The 26,818-nt window shown below is 36.3% G+C and overlaps 3 protein-coding genes across 3 annotated transcripts; 2 read left to right on the forward strand and 1 right to left on the reverse strand.

The window, feature by feature from the left end:
- Positions 1–706: 706 nt before the first annotated feature.
- On the forward strand, positions 707–11,414 carry LOC104096702 (ABC transporter G family member 32-like). The gene is made up of 25 exons (XM_009603116.4): positions 707–1,424; positions 3,285–3,405; positions 3,495–3,583; positions 3,663–3,747; positions 3,887–4,046; positions 4,127–4,203; positions 4,295–4,345; positions 4,564–4,654; positions 4,733–5,034; positions 5,120–5,398; positions 5,496–5,812; positions 5,918–6,078; positions 6,186–6,289; positions 6,674–6,824; positions 7,090–7,212; positions 7,289–7,383; positions 7,472–7,804; positions 7,883–8,173; positions 8,358–8,441; positions 8,722–8,855; positions 8,941–9,168; positions 9,381–9,552; positions 9,659–9,913; positions 10,241–10,543; positions 11,236–11,414. Exons 1-24 carry the CDS (start codon positions 1,150–1,152, stop codon positions 10,511–10,513), a joined length of 4,251 nt encoding a protein of 1,416 aa, XP_009601411.1. The 5' UTR covers positions 707–1,149; the 3' UTR covers positions 10,514–10,543; positions 11,236–11,414.
- A 973-nt stretch (positions 11,415–12,387) lies between these two features.
- LOC104096701 (pentatricopeptide repeat-containing protein At5g11310, mitochondrial) lies at positions 12,388–15,757 on the forward strand. Its single transcript, XM_009603115.4, has 2 exons — positions 12,388–13,218; positions 14,293–15,757. Exons 1-2 carry the CDS (start codon positions 12,621–12,623, stop codon positions 15,519–15,521), a joined length of 1,827 nt encoding a protein of 608 aa, XP_009601410.1. The 5' UTR covers positions 12,388–12,620; the 3' UTR covers positions 15,522–15,757.
- Positions 15,758–16,448: 691 nt separating this feature from the next.
- Positions 16,449–26,544, reverse strand: LOC104096700 (T-complex protein 1 subunit eta). The gene is made up of 14 exons (XM_009603114.4): positions 26,363–26,544; positions 25,318–25,578; positions 22,997–23,122; positions 22,670–22,873; positions 20,890–21,059; positions 20,629–20,764; positions 19,772–19,888; positions 19,526–19,645; positions 19,351–19,449; positions 19,178–19,267; positions 18,037–18,124; positions 17,701–17,789; positions 17,418–17,492; positions 16,449–16,771 (listed from the first exon to the last, which is right to left on the reverse strand). The coding sequence occupies exons 1-14, from the start codon at positions 26,375–26,377 to the stop codon at positions 16,682–16,684; spliced, it is 1,680 nt and encodes a 559-aa protein (XP_009601409.1). The 5' UTR covers positions 26,378–26,544; the 3' UTR covers positions 16,449–16,681.
- Between the last annotated feature and the right edge of the window lie 274 nt (positions 26,545–26,818).

The raw sequence follows: 26,818 nt of genomic DNA on the forward strand, positions 1-26,818 counted from the left end.
AATCAGACTTCTATATATAGTTGAACAACTTTAAAATATATATATTTTATACTTTGTTAGCGATCATAGCCACAAGAGTACATTGTGTCCAGTGATATTTCGTTAACTGATATAAAATTTTGTATTCGTCTTAGAGTCATTGTTGGGTGTGCGAACAAAGTCTCATATTTATAGTTGAAAAGACTGGGATACTTCATATAAGGTGTATGAATCTCTTAATGGAGTGAGACTTTTTGAGGAAAATTGTGCGGGCTTGGCCCAAATCGGATAATATCACACCATGTAAAAGTATATTCGGGTTGGTTTAGCCCAACAACTGGTATCATAGCACATGTTTAACAAGAAGACCATGGCGATAGCAGAGTGATGGCGTGGAGAGACCTGTGGATCGTAGTAATGGGTCACATGGAACTTTTAGTTCGAAGTAAGATTGTTGGGTGTGCGAAGGTCTCATAGGTAGCTGAAAAGATTGGGAGGCGACATATAAGAATCTATTAATAGAATGAGTCCTTTTGAAAAAAATCGTATCTTTAGGCTGGTTTAGCCCAACAGTCCTCCTCATTATTGGTGGATTCCACACGCTACACGAATAGTTATAAAAAAATAAAAAATTCAGAAATTATAAGCACCTTTATATTACTATTAGTACATTAAATTGCAGTTGAATCCCACACTATATTCTTTTTCAAAATTTCACATTTCTTCTTTGGATTTTAGTTGAGAGTGGAGGAAATGCTAAAGGCACCTTTTTCCCAACTGTTTTAACTATTTTTCAGTCCAGCAAGTAACTCTTGACTTTTCAGTATAGCATTTGTAACCAAAGTCTAACAAAGATTTTCCAACACTTCATCTATTTCCCATCTCTCTCTCTCAAAATGTCACTTTCTATTCATGATTTTATGAGAAAAATGCATAGATTGGTTGAGGGTAGAGAAGAAGAAGTAGTAACACACCAAATTAATGCTAAAGTTTCAAGCCTGCAAAGTTGTTGGATAGACACATCTAACATTACTCACCTCACAAATTATAATCACTATCCTTTAATTTTCCCTATACTTTCTTGTAATCACATTCTACATTTCTCCTAAAAATCCAACTTTATAACTTTGTAGCTGTGGATTTAATTAATTAACACTTAGGTCCACAGCAATGTGGAACTCTTCCTCAGAGAATATGTTCACAAGAACAAGTGAAAATGGAGCCAACAAACATGAAGAGGCTCTTGTATTAGCTGCTTTGCAGAGATCTCCTACTTATATCCAAGCCCGGACTTCGATTTTTCGGGACATTTCTGGAGAGGTTTCTTTGGTTGATGTTGGTAAAATGAAAGATCAACAACAGAAGCAAGTCTTGGATAAGTTGATTAATGCCATTAATGAAGATACAGAGCTGTTCTTTAAAAGAGTTAAGGAAAGATTTGAGGCGTAAGTTTTTGCTTTATTACTCACTATATTCAATTTCATTGCTTGTGATTTGTATTTCTGCATTTTGTTTAGCAGGTGTTATTGCTTTCTCTGGAGTTTTTCTTTTGCACAAAGAAAGTTACTTGGTTTTATAACTTGTTTGACAATAATGTTTATATCTTGATGCGGGAATTCTAATAGAGATTATTAATACATGAATTATTATGCATGGATTATAGGGAACAATTGTCAAAAAAGATCCATATAAGTGATAACTACTAGTTGAGAATAGATTTTAGTCTTGTTAGTACGTTAATTTTGAGAAATATGGTCAGCGAAAATTCATATAGCCATTCCAACTTGTTTGGGGCTGAGGCGTAGTTATTGTTGTTGTAGATGTTTGGTTTGATATACTAAAAAGGTCAAATACATAGACAGCCTCCTAAAGTTGACACCAAAGCTAAAAGAGCTAAGTGAAGGTTTAAGAGTCTTAAACCTGATAGTTGTGAATAATCCAGATTCCACTTAGTTGGGGTAAATTTCACATATGGTCATATAAATATGACTTTTTTCATTAAAGTCATATAACTTTGTTTTCTCACATAAAAATCATATAACTGTGACTTTTTTTCATCAAAGTTACATAACTATATTTTCTCACACAAAAATCATAGTGATCGAAATATATATTTTTTTAGTAGTATTTTCTTATTTTGTGATTTTTATTTTCAGTCTAATAAATATTAATCCAACTAAAATAGGAATGACTCAACCCGCCCTGGCCCACCCGACCATACTAAAAATGAATAGTAAATCCTTCAAAACATGATACTTCTATCTTTAATTTTTCTTTTCAAGATTTTTATTCAAATTGATAGCATTTTTATTTCAAGTACTCTCTAATTATACCTTTTGTTTCTTTATTTTTTTGTCAGAATCTCATGCATTCCTAATTAATTTTTTTTATGGGGGAAGAATGCACTTTTCGTATTATTTAACTTACGTATATGGGTATTGGGTCAGGCTGGGTTGGGTCATTCCTATTTTAAGGGAAAAATATAAAATTAACTGGTCGGCCGAAACTAATTGCATTTGCTATCCAAAATATATATAGAATATGTATGTTATATGTATATAATACACACACACACACACACACACATATACATATATATATATATATATATATATATATATATATATATATATATATATATATATATATAATATTATTTTTAGGAGCGGCTAAAAATATACTCATATTTCTTCTATTTTAATTGGGTAATTATTTATTAGACTGAAAATAAAAAATAAAAAGCATAAAACAAGAAAATACTACCGAAATATTTATTTTCTGACCACTATAATTTTTGTGTGAGTTAGTGAAAGTTTTATGATTTTTGTGTGAGAAAACAAAGTTATATGACTTTGGTGAAAAAAAAGTGATAGTTATATGACCATTTGTTATGCCTATCTCTAACTATGGTTGGTCTCTGGAGTTTGACTTAGATTTTTTTCATTCAAAGGGATAAAATAATGGAAAATTACCATAAGAAGGATCAACATTGAAATCTATACATCTTTTAGGATCAGCTGAAATTTGGATCTATTGGTTGAAGAAACATATATTAATCTTATAGCAAAAACATTTTAGAATAGCATGTCAAGTGAATATGTTTCATAGTATAGTGGTGTTTGGCATGGTTATCATGTCCAAATACGAGCTGTAGGAAATTTTAATTTGCATAGCATATTCTCATCGATAGTGAACAATTTTCATACTATTTAATTAACTTGTATTGTTTATCATCCGTATGATCTTCAACACTATCTATTGTATCGTTTATATTCTAAAACCTATCGAACTAATCTAACTTTCAGGGTGAATTTGGAATTCCCAAAAGTTAAGGTTTGCTTTCAGCATCTTAAAGTTGATGCAATGGTCCATGTAGGAGACAGAGCATTGCCTACAGTTCCAAACTTCATATTCAACATGACTGAGGTTAGCCTACAGATCTCATGTCTTTGCTATGTTACCATTTTCACTGTGCCTAGTGTCTAACAATGTTTCTGTCATAAAAATGAGAACAGACTTTCTTGAGACAGTTGAGGATTTTCCCAAGTCGGAGAAAGAAATTATCTATCCTAAACAACATAAGTGGTTTTATAAGGCCTTCAAGGTAAAATTTGAGCTCCAATGAAGTGTGTATCATGTCGACGAGTTAAATTTCAAATCTCCTGAGGTAGTCTTGTATTCAGGTTGACTCTACTATTGGGTCCTCCAAGCTCTGGAAAAACAACATTGCTTTTGGCACTTGCTGGCCGCCTTGATAAAGATTTGAAGGTACATTCCTTAAAATTCATTTGTTACTAAAAAAATTACTGAAAAGTTCAAGTTTTGGTTATAGCTCAAGTTGCAGCTATTTTTTGTTTTTGAAAAGATTGTTATAGTTCCTCATTAATGCAGTTAACTTACTTTGAAGATGTCAGGAAAAGTTACCTACAATGGACATGATTTGAAGGAGTTTATTCCTCCGCGGACTGCTGCATACATCAGCCAAAGGGATTCACATATTGCAGAAATGACAGTAAGGGAGACACTTGAGTTCTCTGGACGTTGCCAGGGTATCGGTTTTAAGCATGGTAATATTATCTAGACCTGCACTTTTTTACAATACTTTTTGTAGTTGAATTTGATATAGAACCATATTAAATTTGAGCAGATTTGGTTATGGAACTTCTAAGAAGAGAGAAAAATGCTGGAATAATTCCTGATCAAGATATTGATATTTTTATTAAGGTATGTCAGCTGAGTAAAAGTTTGCTTTTTCCAGGGTATCTATATAGAGAAACCGCTTCATCTGAATATTGATGTAACTGTTTTCTCCTAGGCAGTAGCATTGGGAGAACAGACAAGTGTAGTTGTAGATTACATTCTACAGGTATTGTTTTTTTTACATTCACTCCACATGCTGCATCTGGAGCTATATTTTCCTCTATGTTTGTTTTACATGTTGAAATCACTGTTGCTTTATCTACTGGTACTATGATGCAATAGCATCTTGTACTAGATAAAAGATAATAGCTTTATAAACTTCGTTGTACTTTGCGGACTATTATTTGGACATTTCTTTTATATCTTTCTGAAATATCTGCAAAGATTTTAGGATTGGATATTTGTGCGGATACATTAGTAGGAGATGAAATGCTCAAAGGGATCTCAGGTGGTCAAAAGAAGCGCCTTACTACTGGTACTTCCCTTCATTTTCTGCTACTAGTTGATGAAAAAGTGTTGCTTGGAATATTGAAGTTGTGAGACATGTATGCAGGTGAGTTGCTAATGGGTGCGTCAAGGGTACTCTTAATGGATGAAATCTCAACCGGGCTTGATAGTTCAACTACCTATCAAATTGTCAAGTATTTAAAGCATACGACTCGCGCATTTGATGGGACTACCCTGGTTTCTTTATTACAACCTGACCCTGAAACTTACTGTCTGTTTGATGATATAATTCTTTTAAGTGAGGGCCATATCGTATATCAAGGTCCCCGTGAAAGTGCACTTGAGTTCTTTGAGTTTATGGGTTTCAAATGCCCCTCCAGGAAAAATGTTGCTGATTTTCTTCAAGAGGTAATTGTCAGAGTTTAAGCATTAAACTGATTCCATATTAAAATGGTGCTCTTATTTGGTTTGTCTTCTTGCTATCTCTGCTCAGGTAACATCTGAAAAAGATCAAGGGCAGTATTGGTTTCTCAATAGCCAGTACAACTATGTACCGGCAACAAAGTTTGTTGAAAGCTTTCAATCCTTTCATGTTGGTAATGCATTGGCACAAGAGCTGGCTATCCCATTTGACAAACGTGACGATCACCCTGCAGCACTGTCCTCTAGTACTTATGGTGTGAAAAAATCCGAGCTTCTAAAGATCAGTTTTTCCTGGCAGATGTTATTGTTAAAAAGGAACTCAGTTGTGCTTGTTTTCAAAATCACACAGGTCATAATTTTAGCAGTTTCATCATAATTTAGATCCATTTTATAGTAATACTATTTATTAGTTGTTGAGAAGGAAATATTGTTTTCTATTTTTGCAGCTCTTTTTGATTATCTTGATAATGATGAGTGTGTTCTTCCGTTCAACAATGCATCACGATACACTTGAAGATGGAGCTGTTTATCTTGGTGCTCTCTACTTTGCAATTCTTATGGTTCTTTTCAATGGCTTCTTGGAGGTGCCTATGCTGATCGCCAAGCTTCCTGTTCTGTACAAGCAGAGGGATTTGCACTTTTACCCCTGTTGGACATATACTCTTCCATCTTGGATTTTGAGTATCCCCACATCAATTTTAGAGTCCTTTATTTGGGTTGCAGCTACATACTATGTGGTTGGCTTTGATCCTCAAATAACTAGGTATCGTTTTATTTTTTTGTCGATTTTTTCCTTTTGTTTTAGATTCTGTATTAACTTATCACCATGTTTGATAGAGTTAGGACTTATTTTATTTAATTGTTTCAGGTGCCTCCGTCAGTTTTTGTTGTATCTTTCATTGCATCAGATGTCAATAGGTCTCTTCCGCTTGATGGCAGCACTAGGCAGAAATATGATAGTTGCTAATACTTTTGGATCTTTTGCAATGTTGGTTGTCATGGCTCTCGGAGGATTTGTTCTTTCAAGAGGTCATTTACATACTCAATTTCGCTTAATCTATGATTTAGTTACTTCACCCTGAGCAAAAATGGCTTTAATTTAACTAATTTGTGGTTGAACTTTCACATTGTTATAGATAGCATCCCAAGTTGGTGGATCTGGGGTTACTGGTTTTCGCCTTTGATGTATGCCCAGAATGCAGCTTCAGTAAATGAGTTCCGTGGCCATTCTTGGGATAAGGTACAAGCATCTATACGTTTATCCATCGTCCTAGTTTTCTTTTTTGATCTTTCTGTTTGCCAGTCAAAAAGTCAATCTATAAGCTTATAAATAAAGACCACACGTAGTTCAAGTAAGCTGATTTGAATAAATGTAACTCAATGTTTATTCATGAAAACCAGATATTAGCATGTATACAAACAGTTCTCTTCACATGGTGTCGAAGGCCTTCTAGTTAACTTGTATAATTCATTATCACTTAGAAATGACTACTATAAAAGTGCCACAGCACTGGGTTGATGCTTCACACAAAAATATGTTTGGACTACTATCGACTAATGTTGCTCATTTGGTAATCAGTACTACTGTTGGACATAGATTTACCTTTTCTTTTTAAACTGGCAGAGATTTGGGGACATGCCTCTGGGTCAGATGTTATTGAAGGTCCGCAGCTTGTTTCCAGAGGACTATTGGTATTGGATCGGTGTTGGTGCATTGATTGGGTATACAATATTGTTCAACATCCTCTTCACGATATTTCTGACCTACCTTAACCGTAAGTTCTGTTTTCAAAAATCCTCCATACAATCACCCCGCACAGCTATATTCTGGTTCTGCATGTCTTCTATTATGACATGTTTAGAGAGGAACTCTAGCTGTCGCAAAGAATTGCGCAAATGAAAGATGTTTGAATGCTCTAGTATTACTAGTTGACATGTCTTGATCTTAATGCAAACTGATGTACTTGTAATGTAAAGTGTAACTATAGCCACACTGCTAACAGTAAAGGAAACTTATCATGTTTTTACAACTTTCTGCAGCATTAGGGAGTCAGCAAGCAGTTGTCTCAAAGAGAAAGATCCAGAACAAGGACAAAGAACAAGAGAGTGAATATAACATTATTCCATTTGGAGAGTTTTTGAACCACACACACTCATTCACTGGTCTGTTAAAGCATTCTCAGTTTCAAAGTTTTCTTTTATTTCAATGAAAAATTCATGATTTCTGGTCTCTCGGCAGGAAGGGAGCAGAAGAAACGAAGAGGCATGGTTCTTCCTTTTCGGCCACTTTCCATGTGTTTTAGAGACATCAGTTACTACGTTGACGTGCCCATGGTAAACAAACAGCAGTTTAATTCTAGTAGCAATGAATGCAATTGTTCCATAACAAATCCCTTTAGCATTGTGTGAATTATTTCTTCAGGAACTTAAGCAACAAGGTTTAGCAGGAGATAAACTGCAGTTACTAGTCAATGTTACCGGTGCATTTAGGCCAGGCGTGCTTACTGCATTAGTTGGTGTCAGTGGTGCTGGTAAAACTACACTAATGGATGTTTTAGCTGGTAGGAAAACTGGTGGACATATAGTAGGAAATATCTATATTTCCGGACACCCCAAAAAGCAAGAAACTTTTGCAAGGGTATCTGGATATTGTGAACAGAATGATGTTCATTCCCCCTGCTTAACTATCCACGAGTCACTTCTGTTTTCTGCTTGGCTCCGGTTATCTTCTCAGGTTGATCTGAAAACACAAAAGGTAATCGCCTAGTTCTTTAAACTTATGATCGTTTCACAATTTGTACATACTGAACCTGAGGAAGAACCAATTTTGCAGGCTTTTGTTGAAGAGGTTGAGGAGCTAGTGGAACTAACTTCATTACGTCGAGCTTTAGTTGGCCTACCTGGGGTAGATGGATTGTCAACAGAGCAACGGAAAAGGTTGACGATTGCAGTTGAGCTTGTCGCCAATCCTTCAATAGTATTTATGGATGAACCTACTTCAGGACTAGATGCCCGGTCTGCAGCCATTGTAATGAGAACAGTGAGAAACATTGTCGACACTGGAAGAACAATCGTCTGCACCATCCATCAGCCTAGTATAGATATCTTCGAATCTTTTGACGAGGTTTTCATCTTAAATCTTTCTCAATGCACATCTAATCTTGAAGTTTACACTACTGTAGTTACAGTTCTAGCAGTTATATACCAGTCACCTATGTTTTCATCTTAGTATGATGAATAATAAACTCAAAGATATGATTAGTACCTTTAGCTTCTGAAAGTAAGGCATGATTTTATGTGGTATTCAGCTTTTGCTCATGAAAAGAGGTGGAGAGCTCATTTATGCTGGTTCACTTGGGAACAGATCATGCAAGCTTGTTCAGTATTTTGAGGTATCTCTTAACTCATCAATTCCTTAAGGGGAGCCTTGGAGCAACGGTAAAGTTGTCTCCGTGTGACCTATAGGTCACGGGTTCGAGCCGTGGAATTAACCACTGATGTTTCAGGGTAGGCTGCCTACATTATACTCCCTGAGCTGCGACCCTTCCCCGAACCCTGCGTGAATGCGGGATGCTTCGTACACTGGGCTGGCCTTTGCTCCTTAACTCATCAATCCATAGCTTGCTATGCCTTAAAATTGCATAATAAATAATCACGTTCTAATTTTGCTAGGCAATTCAAGGAGTTCACAAAATTAAGTCTGGACAGAACCCTGCTGCTTGGGTTCTTGAAGTCACTTCTCCAGCGGAAGAAAATCGCCTCGGCATAGATTTTGCAGACATTTATCGAAAATCAACTTTATATAGGTAGATGTGTGTGTTGTGTGTGTGAGAGATTAAGAAAATATCTGATTTTTGTTTTTTATAATTAACTTTGTTTTGGTCATTTCAGGCAAAATGAGGAAATGGCTGAAAGTTTAAGCAAACCAGAAGAAGATTCAGTTGAACTAACTTTCCCAAGCAAGTACTCTCAGTCCTTTTTTGGACAGTTTCTTGCATGTCTTTGGAAGCAAAACCTGTCCTACTGGAGAAATCCACAATATACTGCTGTTCGCTTCTTCTACACGGTCATAATCTCATTGATGTTTGGTAGTATTTGCTGGAAGTTTGGTTCTAAGAGGTTTCTTTCTTGAAACTTTGTCTTCACCATTCAAAATGATAGAAATATATTCACTCATTTTGATCTTATGACACATTTGGCACAAGACTGAAGTCATTAAAATGATTCCGCATAATCAGTCAACTGAATGTTGTCATACTGAAATTTCTCCTTAATACAAGTTAGCAACTGTTTTTAGTGTTTCACTTAATCTGCGAACTTTTTCACCACAGGAGTACTCAGCAGGACATATTAAATGCTATGGGATCCATGTATGCAGCAGTTCTTTTTATTGGAATCACGAACGCGTCCTCTGTCCAACCTGTGGTATACGTTGAAAGATTCGTCTCGTATCGAGAAAGAGCAGCAGGGATGTACTCAGCTCTACCCTTTGCATTTGCACAGGCATGTCATCTTGATATTCTTCATGTGCTTTTTCATGACTCAATGTAAGACTTGGTCCGCAAATGATGTTCTTGCCTATCTAAATTGGACCCAACTGTTTTTGCAGGTCACAATTGAATTTCCATATGTTTTCATACAGACACTAATCTATAGTACCATATTCTACTTCATGGCATCTTTCGAGTGGAACGTATGGAAGTTCATTTGGTACATATACTTCATGTACTTCACACTACTATACTTCACTTTCTTCGGAATGATGACAACTTCAGTCTCTCCAAACCATAACATTGCTGCAATTCTTGCTGCACCATTCTATATGATGTGGAATTTGTTCAGCGGTTTCATGATTTCTCGAATGGTAATATTGCTCTGGCATGTTCTCTTTCATCATGAACACAAATGTTTGTTAGCAGTCGTTTTCATCATGTGATCATCGATGAACGAAAGGGCAACCCGGTGCACTAAGCTCCCGTTATGCGCAGGGTCTGGGGAAGGGCCGGACCACAAGGGTCTATTGTATGCAGTGTTACCCTGCATTTCTGTTTCCACGGCTCGAACCCGTGACCTCATGGCCACATGGCAACAACTTTACCAATTACGCCAAAGTTCTCCTTCATCGATGAACGAGAAATCACAAAATCTTGGATTTGTTATATTCACTAACTTAGTTTTTTTCTCTTTACAGAGAATCCCTATTTGGTGGAGATGGTATTATTGGGCTAATCCAGTAGCCTGGAGTTTATATGGACTTTTAACATCACAATATGGAGAAGTAAATGAACATCTTAGGCTTGCTGATGGTGTTCATACATTACCAATAAAAAGGTTCATTAAAGAACAGTTTGGATATAGGCATGATTTCTTAGGCATTGCTGGTGTTGCAGTGGTTGGTTTCTGTATACTATTTGCAGTAACCTTTGCTTTTGCAATCAAATGCTTCAACTTCCAGAGAAGATGAAGATAAGGGACATACATGTTAACACTAAAGGTAATATGATTTCATCAAAAGAGTTTTGTGCTCTCAAATTCTTGTCTTGCCTTCATTATGTGATGTTTCATACTCCTAGTGGCGTATGTAGGGTTTTCCGTAAGTGGTGTCAATATTTGAACAAGTGAACAAATAAATAAATTACTATAATGACAATCAATATTATGTTTTATATTTACACCTACTTTTTTTTCATTTTGCTTATTATTTAACATATATTAAATCTAGTAAAAATTCCGATGTCCCATGACACCGCTTGAGGTATGTATATCCGCCCTGCATACTCCTGCATATATTTCATATGTTTCAATCTAAATCATATATCATGTAATCTGAATGCGACTATGGATGATCCCTGCATACCGAAAGAAGACGAAAAAAAGATAAATAAAAGGAAAAAATGTGAAGTATTCACTTTAAGGGGAGTGTGATAATATTGCCTAAGATAGAGGCGAATCAAACATATAAGCAGTTGATGCACGTGCACTCACTACCTTGAACTCATGGTTTGTGTGTATATCAGTATATGCGTGTGCAAAAGATTTAACGAAAATATTCAAAAAATGTGTGTATATATTAAGTGGTACCCCCACTCACTTTATTTAAATTTTGAATTTGATATTAGCTAAAAACTGCTAATTTTGCAATTATTAATTTAAGAAAGAGATAACATACATTGTATTTTGTTGCAGGGTTCTTATCTCAGTTTTGATTCATTGATCAACTTAAAGAGAATAAGGATGCAACTACATCTACAATACACATATTTCTCATGAATTTCTGTGACTTTCAATTTTATATAGATGGATCAAATTTCTGTACTACATACTCCATATGATTTGTATATAATAAGAATTACATATTGTTTTCATCTCTTCTGCTTCTCTATACACATTTTTTTTACTGGAGAGGTTATTCAAAATGAATTTGTTACAAAATGGCGGGATAAAGCAGATTTGAATCCGCACAAGGATTTGTATGGTTTAATTATAGTCCCACCCCCCTCTCATCTTATAGACAGACATAGTTTGACTTTTTCAAGTTCAATTTTTCAAGATTTTTAATCGAAATGTAGTTCAAAAGTGAAATACCCACATAAATATAGAATTTGGTTGGTTGCATAAGAAAAATAATCGGCGCATCACTATTACACTTTGTTTGGATGGTTGGTACTTGTCGTTTCATAATGTATCGCATTGTATTGTACTATATTGTATTGTATTATTTGATCAATACAACGTTTGAATAGATTCTATTCTTTGCCGTCGTTTCGTAATGTCACATACCAACAATATGAAAAATAAACTTGCAACATTACTAAGAAAAAATTAGGGACAGAGTAGAATTATTATATAAAAAAATAGGATAACGGGTAAAATATGCTTATTTTATAATAAGGAATGGCAAAATGAGAGGAAAAAAATCAAGGTAACGATACATAGAGACTACACCTAATCCGTCGTTAAATAAAGTGTCACTTTTCGACACGACGGATTTAACGATACAACAACAACAATAACAGACCTAGTGTAATCCTACAAGTGATATCTGAGGAGGGTAGTATGTACGCAAACCTTACCCTACCTTCAAGAAGGCAGGGCCCGAGGAACTGTTTCCGAAAGACCCTCGGCGTAGGAAAGATAAGATGGATTTAACGATGCAATACAATAAAATTTAAGTGACAAACAAAACAAAAATTATATTTAAAGTAATAACACAATACAATAAATAACAACCATCCAAACAAGATGTTAGATATAGTGTTCGATTGGTGGTATTAAATAAGATGGCAATTATGTTAGACGCAATCTATAAATTATTTTATGGGAGATATAATATTAAGTAAGAATATTGTGTATTAGCAATTCCGAGATAAAACTATTTACAGATTTGAATTCATTGGCATAAACCCCAGAAAAATCCCAATCCGCCATAGTTACTACCTCACTCTTTGCTTCTTCTCTCCAATGAGCAGACACAAATCCAACAACAGAAACAGTGGATACACAAATGCTTTAATTTATGAACTAGTATAAGATTTTTATTTAGTATTAGATTGTTTGCTTAGTGTGGAGCAATGAAAGCTCTAAACATCCGCCGCTCCATTATCTCTCTAACTTCTCTTCTCTCACATCTCACCACTACCCAAAAAAACCCTAATTCGAAGCTCTTCTCAACCCATTCAAAGCTGAAATCAACACGAGTAAAGCCCCTGATGAAATGGCCATTACCACCACCTGAACTGCACCACCCACCCAAACAACCCACCACCCCCCTCAATTCACCCCAACCCCAAAACCTCACCACCCCTAATTACTGCCCCACTACTTTCACCACCCTATGTGACCTCCTCAGTGACCCCACTATCCCACCTGGACCTATTCTTGAAAATGCATTGGATAAAGCTGGGATTTTTGAAGTAAATGAGCCTCTGTTTCTTCAACTTTTCACCCATTTTGATTCTTCTCCTAAGCCTTTGTTTACCCTTTACTTATGGGCTGAGAAGAAAGAGCGGTTTAAGTTTTCTGTTACTGTGTTTAATGCTATGGTTAATGCCCTTGGCAAGGGAAGGGAATTTGATTCTGCTTGGAATTTGATACTTGATAGACTCAGTTCTATTGAAAGACCCAATCTTGATACATTTGCAATAATGATCAGACGATATGCAAGGGCAGGTACTGTCCCCCCCCCCCCCCCCCCCCCCCAAAAAAAAAAATCATACATAAAAATGATTAAAACTTCAATGAATGAATTCACTGCACCTCAATTTTAAAGTAGTTTGGGATCATAATTTTACTATGCAGAGGATCTATTATAGCTCAACTAGTTTTAGGCTGGCCGTCAACCTGCTGAAATAATCCTCATTTATCCCATGGTTGAAACCAGCTATGTTTTGCTTAAAATAGGTGATGTTTTAGACTTGTTGACCTCTGATTTTTCAATTCCCCTAGCAAGTGGTGTGCTCACAATCTGATGTCAGTGAGGGGAAAGCTTTGCAATTGAAATTGCTTTTGTACATTATGCTAAAATGCTGCTCTGTTTATTTATTTTTAAATTTAAACTTATACACTAAGTTGTTATTTGATATTCAAAGAGTCTAATGTGTTTGATTTTGCTTGTCAGAAAGTAATATTGGGAATATCTATCAGGGCACCCATAAAAGATATTGGTTTGTTATATAATGTGATTATGTTCAGCCAAATTTTGACATGGTAATTCATTTCTGTTACTCCCCCCGTCCTATTTGATGTGATGGTGTTTGACTGGACCCGGAGTTTAAGAAAGAAAGCTAGACGTTTGAAACTTGTAGGCTAAAACATGCCATACATCATATCATTAAGATTTAAGGGTAAACGGGAAGTTTCAAGTTAAATTGTTTCTAAATATAGAAATATATCATTCTTTTTGTTTTAGGGACAAATTAAAAAGGAAAGTGTCACATAAAATGGGACAACGGGAGTATAATAAAAGAGAGGAAAAACTGTCTTGCTTTAACCATATTGAATGCAGTTATCATGCCAAATTGATTTTCTTTTTCTTTTTCTTTCCTTTAGTGCCTGCCATTTATATCCAATCCATGATGTCATTGAATGGAAAACCAACTGCAAAAAAAGATCCAGTGCAACGTATCTTCTCTAGTGAATTCATAAAATGACCTCGAACTTTTGGTCACATGAATATTTGGTTTACGCTTGAAAGTTCTAATCATCTTAAGAGTACATGCGTGACGTAAATTTTTGTCTTTGCAGGTATGCTCTTACCAGCAATTCGAACATATGAATTTTCTTCAAATTTAGACTTTATACATGCTTTAGGCTTCGAAAACAACTTATTTGAGATACTATTAGATTCTTTAAGCAAAGAGGGGCATGTGAGGGTAGCTTCTGAGTATTTTTATAGACGAAAAGGACAAGACACAAATTGGTCGCCATCTATTCGGGCCTATAATATATTGCTAAATGGATGGTTTCGATCAAGAAAGCTCAAGAAAGCTGAGCGGTTGTGGGCTGAGATGAAAAAGGAGGGCATAAAACCTAATGTTGTAACTTATGGTACCCTTGTCGAAGGATTATGCCGGATGTGTAGAGTTGAGATGGCAATTGAATTGATTGGTGAGATGAAAGAGGAAGGAATTGAGCCCAATGCGGTTGTCTACAATCCAATAATAGATGCATTTGGAGAAGCTGGGCGGTTCAAGGAAGCATCAGGAATGATGGAGAGGCTGTCGGTTTTGGAATCTGGTCCAACTCTATCAACTTACAATTCGTTGGTGAAAGGATTCTGCAAGGCAGGAGATCTTATTGGGGCGAGTAAGATTCTTAAGATGATGATAAATAGAGGTTTTATGCCAACAGCAACAACTTATAATTACTTCTTTCGGTACTTCTCCAAGTTTGGGAAGATTGAAGAAGGCTTAAACCTCTATACCAAGATGATTGAATCTGGATATGTTGCAGATCGACTAACATACCATCTGCTGGTAAAGATGCTATGTGAGCAGGATAGATTGGATCTGGCAATGCAAATTATCCAAGAGATGAGGGCAAAGGGTTTTGATTTGGACTTGGCTACAAGTACCATGCTTATACATTTATTCTGCAAGATGCATCGATTTGATGATGCTATTGAGTGGTTTCGTGACATGATTCGGAGAGGACTAGTTCCTCAGTATCTTACATATCAGAGAATGTGCAATGATCTCAAAAAACAAGGAATGACTGAAAAGGTACAGAAACTTAGAGACATGATGGTTTCTACACCCCACTCTGAGAAGTTGCCCAACACATATATTGAAGATGGAGACTCTTCGCATACGAGAAGAAAATCCATCATTGAGAAAGCTGATAAAATGTCAGATATATTACAGACATGTAGAAATCCAAGACAGCTTGTCAAGCGTAGAACTCCCCTTGAGAACGCTGTGCTGAGTGCAAACCAGCTTATAGAAAATATTAGTAAACGAGTGGAATTGGTTTAGTCAACGTTGTGTTGTCCTATGATTATTCTGTAATAGATTCACAAGTCTCGGCCATGTACATACTCCAGCACAACCCTGTACGCTTTTATATCAAAAAAATATGTGATTTGTGAACTTATCAGAAAAATTGATTTGTAAACTTAGGTTTTATAAAGTTCAGAAGACAATGTATATGTGATGGATCTTTTGTCGTGCACGAACTTCACAATGCTAAGCCCTTCTCCGATACTTCTGAACGCTATATGGTCCGTCAAAGATAAAGGAGTTGCAAGCTAGCTCAATGTAGGATGCTGGATCATACTTTGAACTTAAACAGTAAATATGTGGTATGAAGAGTAACATAACTTGAAAATATGCACAAATGACACATGCACAATCCTTCTGTTTTTGGCTCGAATGACTCAAAGAAATTACATCTAATTTTTCAAACAAAGATCGATTTACCACTTCCTACTAATTTATTTCATAGTTCTTGCAAAATCCCTTTGCCGTATGGCTTCTTTTCCTATTATCCTATATATGCCATTGGAATTAGACAATGCTCTAAGTTGTGGCAGTAGCTGTCTGGAGTTGCATTGATCGTATTTCATTTTTGAATTTGCTGTCTTTAAGCTGTTAGTTTTAAACCTCCTTATTTAGTATAACTGTGAACCTTTCACGATCAGATGGAGTTTATTCCTGAAGGAATTCCGCATATATCCACCAGCAGGCTTCGCACATTGAAAAAATGACAGCGGAGATGCGTTAGTTCTCAGGATGTGCCAGATTAATAACATAATAATGCTTTGATCTTTCGGCAACTACAAAAGAATCAATGTCCAAATTTTAACATTTTGGTCAAGGATGCATTTTACTCCATTGGCTTACAAGGGAGTTCTGCACTGATTTCAATACGACAGGGGAGACAACTAGAAATACATGGAAATATGACAGTTGCAAAACCCGGAATAAATTAGTTCACAAATAAAAATAAACTCATCAGCCAGAATTTAGAGACCAATTTTGGGAATCACATCACATACAAAGATGGCGTACCATCAAGGGGTCAACCCCCTTGCTTCCTTTTCCTTGCATTCTTTCGATTTCATCTCAGCAGGAGTGAACAATGCAAAAAAGTCTAAATGAAAATCATAGCAAAATCTGCAAAGAACTTGTGAAATCTATCGCCGCCTCATTCCACGACCACGACCACCTCCACGCCCTCTACCACCCATAGCGCTTGCAGCAGCATCTCCTTGAGCACTCTCAGACTGCAATTTCAAAGGAAATAGGAATTACTTCTAGCATAGCAAGGACACATACAAGTGCGACGAACACATCCAACACAAGCAAAAAAAGAAAATCTGATGAGCAAGATAAAAACATAAAAGTAATCCACAAAACTCCACCTAAAACAACACAAAAATTGCATAGAGGCTCATTATCCACCAAGTTTCGAACCGTACGCCAACTTTCCCTCAAGGGTTTCTAAGTTATCAAAAAAAGTTGAGAGATGTAGGAGCACTCAAAAACACCTTTACACACTCCAGTCGCTTCTCATCTAGCTCAGACTGCAAGACAGAGTGACAGGACTGCTTTGACTTGGTCAGCTTAAGGCTAATGGCGCCATATAGAGTCTCTCCATCCACATCTTTCTGACACCTGCCGAGCCCTAAAATGCAAAGTACCAACTAACAACCTTGCCATTAAGGTTAGGCCGAAAGGATCTCAAGTCCTGCCCCCTCCAACGTTGGAAGTTGTGAATTTTGTTCTGATTCTTAAAGCAACTTAACCTTGAAGATTAAAAAAAGCAGAAAAAAGGGAGACTTGCAAAACCCAATATGCACTGTCTATTATGTCCATAGTGGTAGAGGTAAACAAACTGGGGAGAAAGTGGTTCCACAAAGTCGAAATTACCTTGGGATTCTTCACTGTCTCATCCACACTCAGAATGAGGCATGCTGCTTCGGTGGCTGCATTAATGGCATTTATCTGGACAAAGTAGAAATCATAAAGTATTTTTAAGAAATACAAGCATAACTTGGGGAAAAAACTGATCCTTTAGTTTTTTAAAATTTTGAAAAAGTAATTTTCATTTAAAAAACTGATGCTTTAGTACAAACAAGTGCCAAAAGATGAGTGGTTGATTAATAACAAGCTAAACTAAATTTATCCGCAAAAAACAGTGAATGTAACTAACCTTCACGACTGCTGGCTCCCAAACAAAGTTGGCAAATGCATCGGCAATGCCACCAGTATTGATGTCGACTCCATAAGGTGCACCCTCACCTGTCCAGCATAGTGCATTATCATTAAGGAGTATGTTTTTTCCTTTCTTTTTTGGACAAAATCATTACCATTGAGTACTCTAAGAAAAGAACCCCAAAATTTTACCAGAAGCCATTCCAGAATAAATTATCAACTCTCGTAACAATGGCTAGTACACTTGGAAACATAAAAGAATCTACCATTCCTACTAGTACTTTCTCAATAAGCTACTGTTATTATATATCCCCCAAAATATTGGTCGGCATACCAGATGGAAGAGCGTGTTTTTGTCTGAGCTTATTCAGCACATCAGTTGCATCAAAACCAGCATTATCACATAGCTGACGGGGAATAATCTGCATTATGCCAGAACTGAATTAATAACGTATCACAGAATTGAACACATGCTCTATAAGGAATAGGAGATACATTTCAAAATGAAAAAATTCCATAAAACCTCACAGTAAGCAATATCAAGAAATTGTCCCCAAAAAGAACACCACAGACTATCTCAAAGACCTACTAGCATCGGCAGCCCTAGCTAACTACGAATGATAATACAGACAAATATCTTACCACATAGGAGGAGCAATATCAATAGCTTAAAAGAGTTTTTACAGCAAGAAACGATAGGCTTCTTTTGGAATCAAACAAGAGAATTCTTTGGTAAAAAAATATCTGACCAACAAAGATTAACTCATTAAAAGCAGATCTATATAAAACCAATTATCAAATTAGACTAATGCAAGAAGGTCTAGGACACAACCAATGATCGAAGTAGACTAGCGTGACAACATACACCAAAGTAGAAGAAAGTGATTTTATGATAAAGGGAAAGCACTAATCATAAGACCTCCAAGAGAATAAAAGTGGCAAGGAAGGACAATACAATTAAAATCCCTCAAACTGCCTTTTACATCCACCGTGCACTGATTCAAAATTCCTGCAAGTCTTGGACCACAGAGAAAAGAAAAAGCACCTTTCACCATGCTGCATTGTCAGGGCTTCTGGCATTTACCAGACTGAAAATAAATCCTAGCATTTCTTTCTGAATGAAAAGACCACTAGCATCTATTTCTTATTATCGGAGTTCCTAGCATGTAACAGTCATCCTTGCATTTCTATGACTGAATAGACCACTAGCATTTATTTCTACATTTTTTTTGTGTTATCAGTGGTGCATCTATTTCTCCTGTTCTCCAGGATAACTTGACAAAGCTAGCAATTGATGTTGGAACCTTATCACAAAAGTAAAGTATATAGAGAGCGAAAATTCAAGACATTGGAAATACATTCAAATAGCACATACAAATTCCAGACGTGACACAACATCAGCATACATTTAGCTAATTCTAGGAAAAATAGAACATAACATCTCTGTCAAAGCGAAATGAAAGAAGAATCCCTACCTCAAGAGCTTTTGCATAAGAGTTTATAAAGAGCTGAGATTTTCCTTGAATTGTTCGAGCATGGTGCCTCAAGAAACGGCTTATTTCCATCTGCATACAAGGGTTTTCTCAATCAATAAGGTATAATTATTATCACAATGAAATCTTTCCGGGAGGTTATAGAACGCTCTTACATCTATAGCACCACCTCCGGGAACGACTGTAGAGTTTTTCAAAGCCCTTCTAACAATCATAATAGCATCATGCAAGCTTCTCTCGGATTCCTCTATGAACTACAGATCATTGAAAAGAAAATTAGGAGCAAGGAATGAAATAATAGTTGTATGCATAACTGAAGTGATCAAAAACCTGATCTGCTCCACCACGAAGGACAATAGTGGCGGTCTTGCCCGAGGGACATCCACTGAATATATTGAATCTCTCATTGCCAACTTGCTTCTCCTCAAAAAGCTCACAAGAGCCAAGAACCTAGATAATAATCCAATTGGTTAAAGTAAAAGTTATTGTCCAAAATCTAATATAATTCAACCATGTTATGGGAGGTGTCTACAATTGTCCCAGTAAGATTATAGGTAACAGGTACAAGGGCAAAACCTCATCAATGACATTGTTCACAGTTGTCTGTACTGTTCCCCCAGTGGCAGCTGCTACCCGCTGCAGATCCTCTTCAGCGACACGACCAGCACAAAATATATCCCGATCTGCAAAATACTGGGCACATAAAAGACAAAGAATATTAGTCATAATCTTCACGATAATCTCCTATAGCCGAAATAAGCGTCAGTAAGATGGTTCTGGCAAAAATGTAGAAAATGTAGCCTTAATCAGATGATGGCGGTAACCAAAAGTACATTTAACTCTTTCTTTACATCTCTTTGCAGCAACCAGCAAGAAAACAAGCCATGTCAAAAAATTGAAGTTCAGCAATTAAGCATCAAGGAAAACTCTCTTTTTCTGATCAAAACTTCAACAGTTTATAAGAATTTTAGAATTTTATCAATTAAACGGAAAGCACCAGATGGAGAAACTATAGTTTCTACTTTCCTTCACGGAAACACTGTCAATTTCTAGATAATTTGGCTTGTTGTCAAATTACTGACACCTCCCTCTCCAGCCAAAATTAAGAGGTGAGGGAGGCACAATGAGTCAAGAGAAAAAAAGGAAGAAAAGAAGATGGTGAGGGAGGCACATACTCAATCTTTGTTCATTAAGCATATCTGCATTTTCCAACATCTTTGATATTACGGAATAAAGTAATAAACTACCATGACTCAACAAAAATCGGCATGACTATATCTCTCCAAAGATCAGGCTGCAACATTTATTGCATTTACTTACTATCTCTCTAAATTTTACTTACTGTCTCTCTAAATTCTAGCTCTCTGAAGAATCCATGTGAAGATAAGATCATTAATTAAAGCAATGGACTGTAAGGCAAGTTTGTATCCAACCTGTGTGGCCAGATCCCCAATAGCAAGTCGAGACAACACAACTTTGGCCCCACTCTTTACACATTTATCCAACTTGTCATAAATGATATTCCACTCTGCATCAACAATAGACTGATATTGCGCTGGATCTGAAAGCCTATACAGAAGATGATTAGGTGGAGTAAGCACATACAGAACAGTGGAACTTATGAAAGAAAATATTAAATTGGAGAAATTACACATTTCTCAAACAAAATCAGAAGTACGTCTGAAACATACTACCTTATCTCTGCATTTTCCTTTTCTGATTTTAGCTCTAACTCTATGTTCAGTAAAAGTATCTTGGGGTCCACAAACTTCTTTGGCTGCTGTTCAAAACCAGCATAGGAGAATGTCTTCTTAAAGGCAACACCATTTACAAGGAAAGAATCCCGCATATTACCTCCAGGCACCTACACATCAACAAAATGGAGAAAAGGAAAAGGTCAGAAAAATATTAAATGAGATTGTAGAGTCAATATTAAAATTTTCTGTAGTCTCTAATTAAGTTGTAATGCAACAGCATATATGCTCTTCATTTGCTCAGAGGTCTATTTCAATTTACTCAAAAGAATAAATCATCACCTTTTTCTTCCACACCCTAGCACATATCAAAGCTAAAGAATAAAGATATTAGCAAAAGCAGCGCAACATAGGACAACATTGTCGAACATTTTTCTACTTTCTTTTTTATTGGTGAACCTTTTTTTTCCTTGATAAATAAGTTAGATTCAATGATATTCTCTAATTTAATGCTCCAATTATCCACTAAAGCAATCTGGGCTACAACCATACGTCTAGCATATTGCAAATCTTTCGTTCTTTTCCCATAGCAGAAGTGAAAAGTGTGTAAAACGCTAACTTTATTGCGGGATTTAAGCGAAAAGTGAAATTAAAGTATGAGCTTTAATGAATAGAGGCACTAATGAAGAAAGATAACATTTATATGTAATGCAAGAGAAATAACTACAACACAAAAAAACAACTATAATTAAGTGAAATATATGAAGTGAAAACCATGTCAATCAAGTTAAAAAACAATTTTAAATTTTGGATCTCGCTGAAAGATGTTTTTTTCTTTTTAGAGGTTGTTTTCTCATCAAAAAATTTGATTTGCTAACCCTAATCACTAAATATTTGTTCACGACATTCTTAAACAATTAATGTAATCAGTTTACCAACAATATATAATGTCTAGTACTACCATCTTAAAGACTGAGCTCATGAGCGATGAGGTGCGCGCCTTAAATACCTCAGTGCCTAAAGTAAAGTGCCACCTAAGCGAGGTGAAGTGCATGGTTTTGGTTTTAACTTAGTTTCAGCACTTAAGCGCGCCTCAATCGAGCCTCTAATAAGACTGTTTTTCCTTCTCTACTAGATTTCCTTTATTTTCAGGGAGACTGAAGGGGATGTGAGCTCTCCCTTTATAGCAATGTTTAGCTGTAACAACTCAACTTAGGTTTGCCAATGTTTTAACAACTTTATTACTACAGAGAGCAGCCAAAAGGGGTAACTAGCCCATTGCACATTTTTATCAACAAGTTAAATGGAGTAAACAATTAAGCTTGTAAGCCCTCTGGCTTGGGAGGAAAAAAGAGGGGAAGATAAGGGAAGACACAGGACCCTAAATCTTGGCCTAACAACTCAAAGGGGGCTCAGAGCGTAAAACTTTTAACAGAAATCTTATTAGTCTCTTTATCTGATGAAAATTTGATAACCTGTTACAGAAAGTATGAAAACCTAAAAGAGCAGGGAAACAGTACTTTAAAAAGAAAAGGAGCTGCACCAAAATATTTCTATAAATTCATAGCTTATAGATTAAACAAGTCATGAACAATATTACAACATTCAGATGGATACTCAGATCAATATAAGCTCTAAAATGATCTCTGAACTCTGATACTTTATGGAAGTACCAGTTAACTCTTTGACCCAAAAAAAAGAACCAACAAGCCACCGTCACAAAGTCAGAAAGCAATCAAAGCCTTATAAAAGAAAAAAAATCAGTTGCAAGATTGTATACCTTCTTAATTCCAATCATGTTCAGCCTATCATCATTTCCGATTGCAAGAACGGCATCCACAACCATGGGTGCAAAGAATTCCTTTTCCCCTCCAATAAGCTTCGACGACAGAGTCGTAGCAGCACACTTCGCAAGCAGACTTTTCTTTTCTTCCAAACTTTTTCCCTCAATGCTAACAGCCAATTCTTTTACCTTCTCTATTGCCTATATAATCAATATCAAATTACTCAATGAACTATGATGACTAAACCATCTGGGACAGTGAACACTGAACAGAGCAAAAGCGGAAAGACGGAGAGGAATGAGCAAACAGGAGGAAAAATCTACCATATTAGAAGCGGTTCGATAACTGCGAATAAGATTTTGAGGGTGGACACCCTCTTCAATAAAAGGCTTGGCTTCCTTCAAAAATTCTCCTGCAAGCAGAACTACTGTACTGGTTCCATCACCAACCTGCAGACATCAAGGCACTAGAAATGAAGAAGGGGTGGAGGGGATCCGTATATGTTGTTCAGGTCAATTCAAAAATACAGAAATAACTCGAACTAAACATTCATGCAACAATAAAACAATCTTATAACACAGCTTACTATGGATTCCATTCAGTCAAAAGACCAAATCAACAAGTTGTGGATTTACATAACATATAATCAATTGCAATACTATATCTTCAAGTGTTAGTTTACTGTCCTATTCTCCAAATTTTTACAAGACCTGAAACATTTGTGGACAAGCTGCAGGTTATTCGACTGGATCAAACAAAGAGCAATGTGGTTATAAGATATTCCCCTCGATCTTAGCAAAAAGGCCAAGAGATATGATCGCCACAGTTATAAAAAGATGAGTTTATAACATTTACTGCTCTCTAAGCTTCTTTAAGCTAAAAGCTACTTTGATTGTGAGGTTAGGACAAGGAAGCCTAGGTGAACTTCGTAATATTTTTCTACCATCTCTTCACCTTTCTTCCCTCTTGTTATAATGCATTTTTTGTCATTTCCAGAGCAGCTTCCTTTTCTTTATGACATTTCGACCTATAGTTGCTTGGAAGCCAATGCCCAACAAAATCCCATATAAAGCACACTATTTTCTTTCTTTTATCCCTTTCTTTTATCTCTTTCTTTTTCCCCTTATACTTGTTAATACTCTAAAACTGTAAAAATGAAATGCTTCTGTCCTCCTCTGACATTGAGTGTGATCAGTTGGCCAGATAATGATACAACGAAGCTGCTTTTTTTACATTTCATGTATTATCAGCAAAAGAAGTGCTTGTACCCACTAAGATGAAACAACATAATAACAACACAGATGATATCATATGCCATGTAAGACATGTCCACTATCCCACTACTTTCATGTGAACCCGTACTCGCAAACTTTTCAATTCAAACCCCCCAAAAAATGACTTACTACACTGATGCCCACCTGCTTTCATATCCATCTAAATTGACAATTTAGATGTCAAACCAACAGTAAGTTTCCATATGTCCGTGTGAGTCTAAAGTTGCAATCAGCCAAACTAGGTGAAATACTTTTGTCACCGACTCACCAGGCCCCAAGACTATCCAATGGGCTGCCACATGTTTCCTAGCAAAACAATTTTGAAGTGAGAGCTCTGGTATAAGGGAGAATGACTTGATTGCCTGTTTTGAAGAATTCCTTTGAATGTCGAGTTCCTACATCAAATGACCTTAAATAACCACAATATGGACCTATTTTCAGACCCACCTTTCTTTATTACCTTGACAGAAGAACCAGCTGACACAATTAAAGAAGACCAGTCTACTGCATCTTATTCAAAGTGGCTCAAAACATAAGATCAGGTCCGCAACAGTGTTATCAAAGGCGAAAAGCGCAAAAAAGCTCTAAGGTCTATTGGGGCTTTAAGCGCAAAGCACAAATAAAGTGTGGGCTTTAATGAAAAAAGGCGCAACTAGAGAAAAAGTAAAAATATGTATATGTAATCCAAGACCAATAATTATAAGTACATATAACAAATATATGGACAAAGAAATTGAAAAAATTACGACAAAGTGATATTGCTTAGTGTCGTTTTTTCAGGATCACGCAAAGAAAAGTATGCCTTAGAGCCTTGATGCGACACAAAAGCGCCCGCAAAGCGAGGCGAAGCGCTCAACATGTTTTGAGCCTCGGTTCAGGGCTTAAGCGCGCTTTAAGCGCGCCTTTGACAACACTGGTCCGCAATTCCTAAAATTTGCTTCCAAGGAAAATCCACATTATCTAAAGAAAAGAATTGCTAATAGATTTTCTAGAACTTAACTAACCATTCACTTTCTTTCTTTTTTTCGGGGTGATATGTACTTAACAAACATCCTTCGCAGCTTACCATATTCCAATTCTCCGGCTCAAAATTCTTTTACCAACTTTATCTTCTAAAAGAGTATGTATTCAGGATGACGACCATAAAACTAACTGCCACACACACATTGTCCAGTATAATCATCAAATTTCCCAAGCTCATAAGTTCTACACTGCACATACAGTCCAACTTATGAGCCACGTCTTATGTACATTTGAAGTAAAAGCACTGCAATCAACTTTGAATTTCAGAACTACACTATTCAACTGATGTTATAATAGCGACAAATAGCATGAATGCTGAGGCAGCAAAATTACAATTTACAGCATACCTCAGAGTCTTGGGACTTGGCGATGTCAACAAGTATTTTTGCAGCAGGGTGTATTATGTCTAGAAGCTTCATTATAGTGGCACCATCATTCGAAATAGTCGTGTTTCCCTTCTCGTCGTGGATCAGCTTGTCCATACCCCTAGGACCAAGGGTGGTACGCACCACATCAGCCACAGCCATACAAGCATTTATGTTGCTCACCAACTGTGCCTTCCCTTGGGACGTATCAGTCCCTTCCTTCAGCAATATGATCTGAGGTTGCTGTTATTTCAAAAGCCACAACACCAGATCAGAAAAAGATTTAGAAGAAAAAAGGGAACAATAATAAACGAAAAAATACACCAGTAACATATAGGTATATCCAATCAATCAATTAATTGTGCCTCATTTCCAAATTAGTTGGAGTTGGCTATAGAATCCTCTATATACATTCCCATCTACTTGGACCCATTTCATTCCAATACTGATAAAAATTGTCTTCTAAGACAAAGTAGTAACAGTAGAACAACCTGGCAACAGAAGTCTGCACATTCTAATTAATGTCGATCCTACAGTAGTCATATTCACAAAAGCCTGACCTTATAATGTAACAAAAAACCTTCACCATAAACACTTTCCATACTCTCATGGTACCACATTAATCTGAATTTACTGAGGACAAACTAAAGAACAAACGCAACCAATGTTCAGCTGTTCCGATCAAAATGTAGGCTTCGTTGAATTTCATAGTTGAAAAAAACATCAATATTTATAAAGATGGGTGGATTGACATAGTTGGCAACCTCCCCTGCCACATCGACAGCCTTTCGTTACCTGTCTCTGTCTTAGTTTACACACACAGACACGTACTTAATATCCTAGATCCACAACTTACACTTCAACTTGTTACACGTTTTTGAGAAATTTAAACAGCTCTACTCAGATTTGTTCTTTAAAATGAAAAGTTGCCTACATTTCTCGCATTACCGGGCACTAGTCGGAGCCTTCTATTCTTTCAGTAATTAGAAAGAGCATTAATACAGTCGAAAAATAAATCGAGGCTTACCATCATAGACGCCATTGTTGATGGCGAGAGAGATCAATTGAGCGAGAAAGTATGCTACTTGGTAAGTTGGCAAATGGCCGAAGAAGCAGAAGCCTGGGTACAAGTGGAACTTCCTAGGGTTTTTCCCTACTCGTTAGGGTTTATACTTTCTCTAGTTCGTTCGCTAAAGACTAAAGAGTGACGGGAAATGTTTAGAAGTTGAGAAAGTTATAGGGAAAAAGGAACTTGCTATATGCGCCACATCATAGTTTTACAGGTTAGGTTATAATTGATGTATAAGAATATATGTTGGAGTAATGATTAATTATAATTAAGTAGTGAAACAAATTAATTATAATTAATTAATAAATTTATGTAAAAATTATGTGTCATACATTTATTACTGATAAAAATTTATCAATTGGGTACACATGGACTTCATTCATTTAACTATATTTAACCATAGTTAATTAATAC

Source organism: Nicotiana tomentosiformis, chromosome 6, assembly GCF_000390325.3.
Source record: "Nicotiana tomentosiformis chromosome 6, ASM39032v3, whole genome shotgun sequence".
Lineage (NCBI taxonomy): Eukaryota > Viridiplantae > Streptophyta > Magnoliopsida > Solanales > Solanaceae > Nicotiana > Nicotiana tomentosiformis.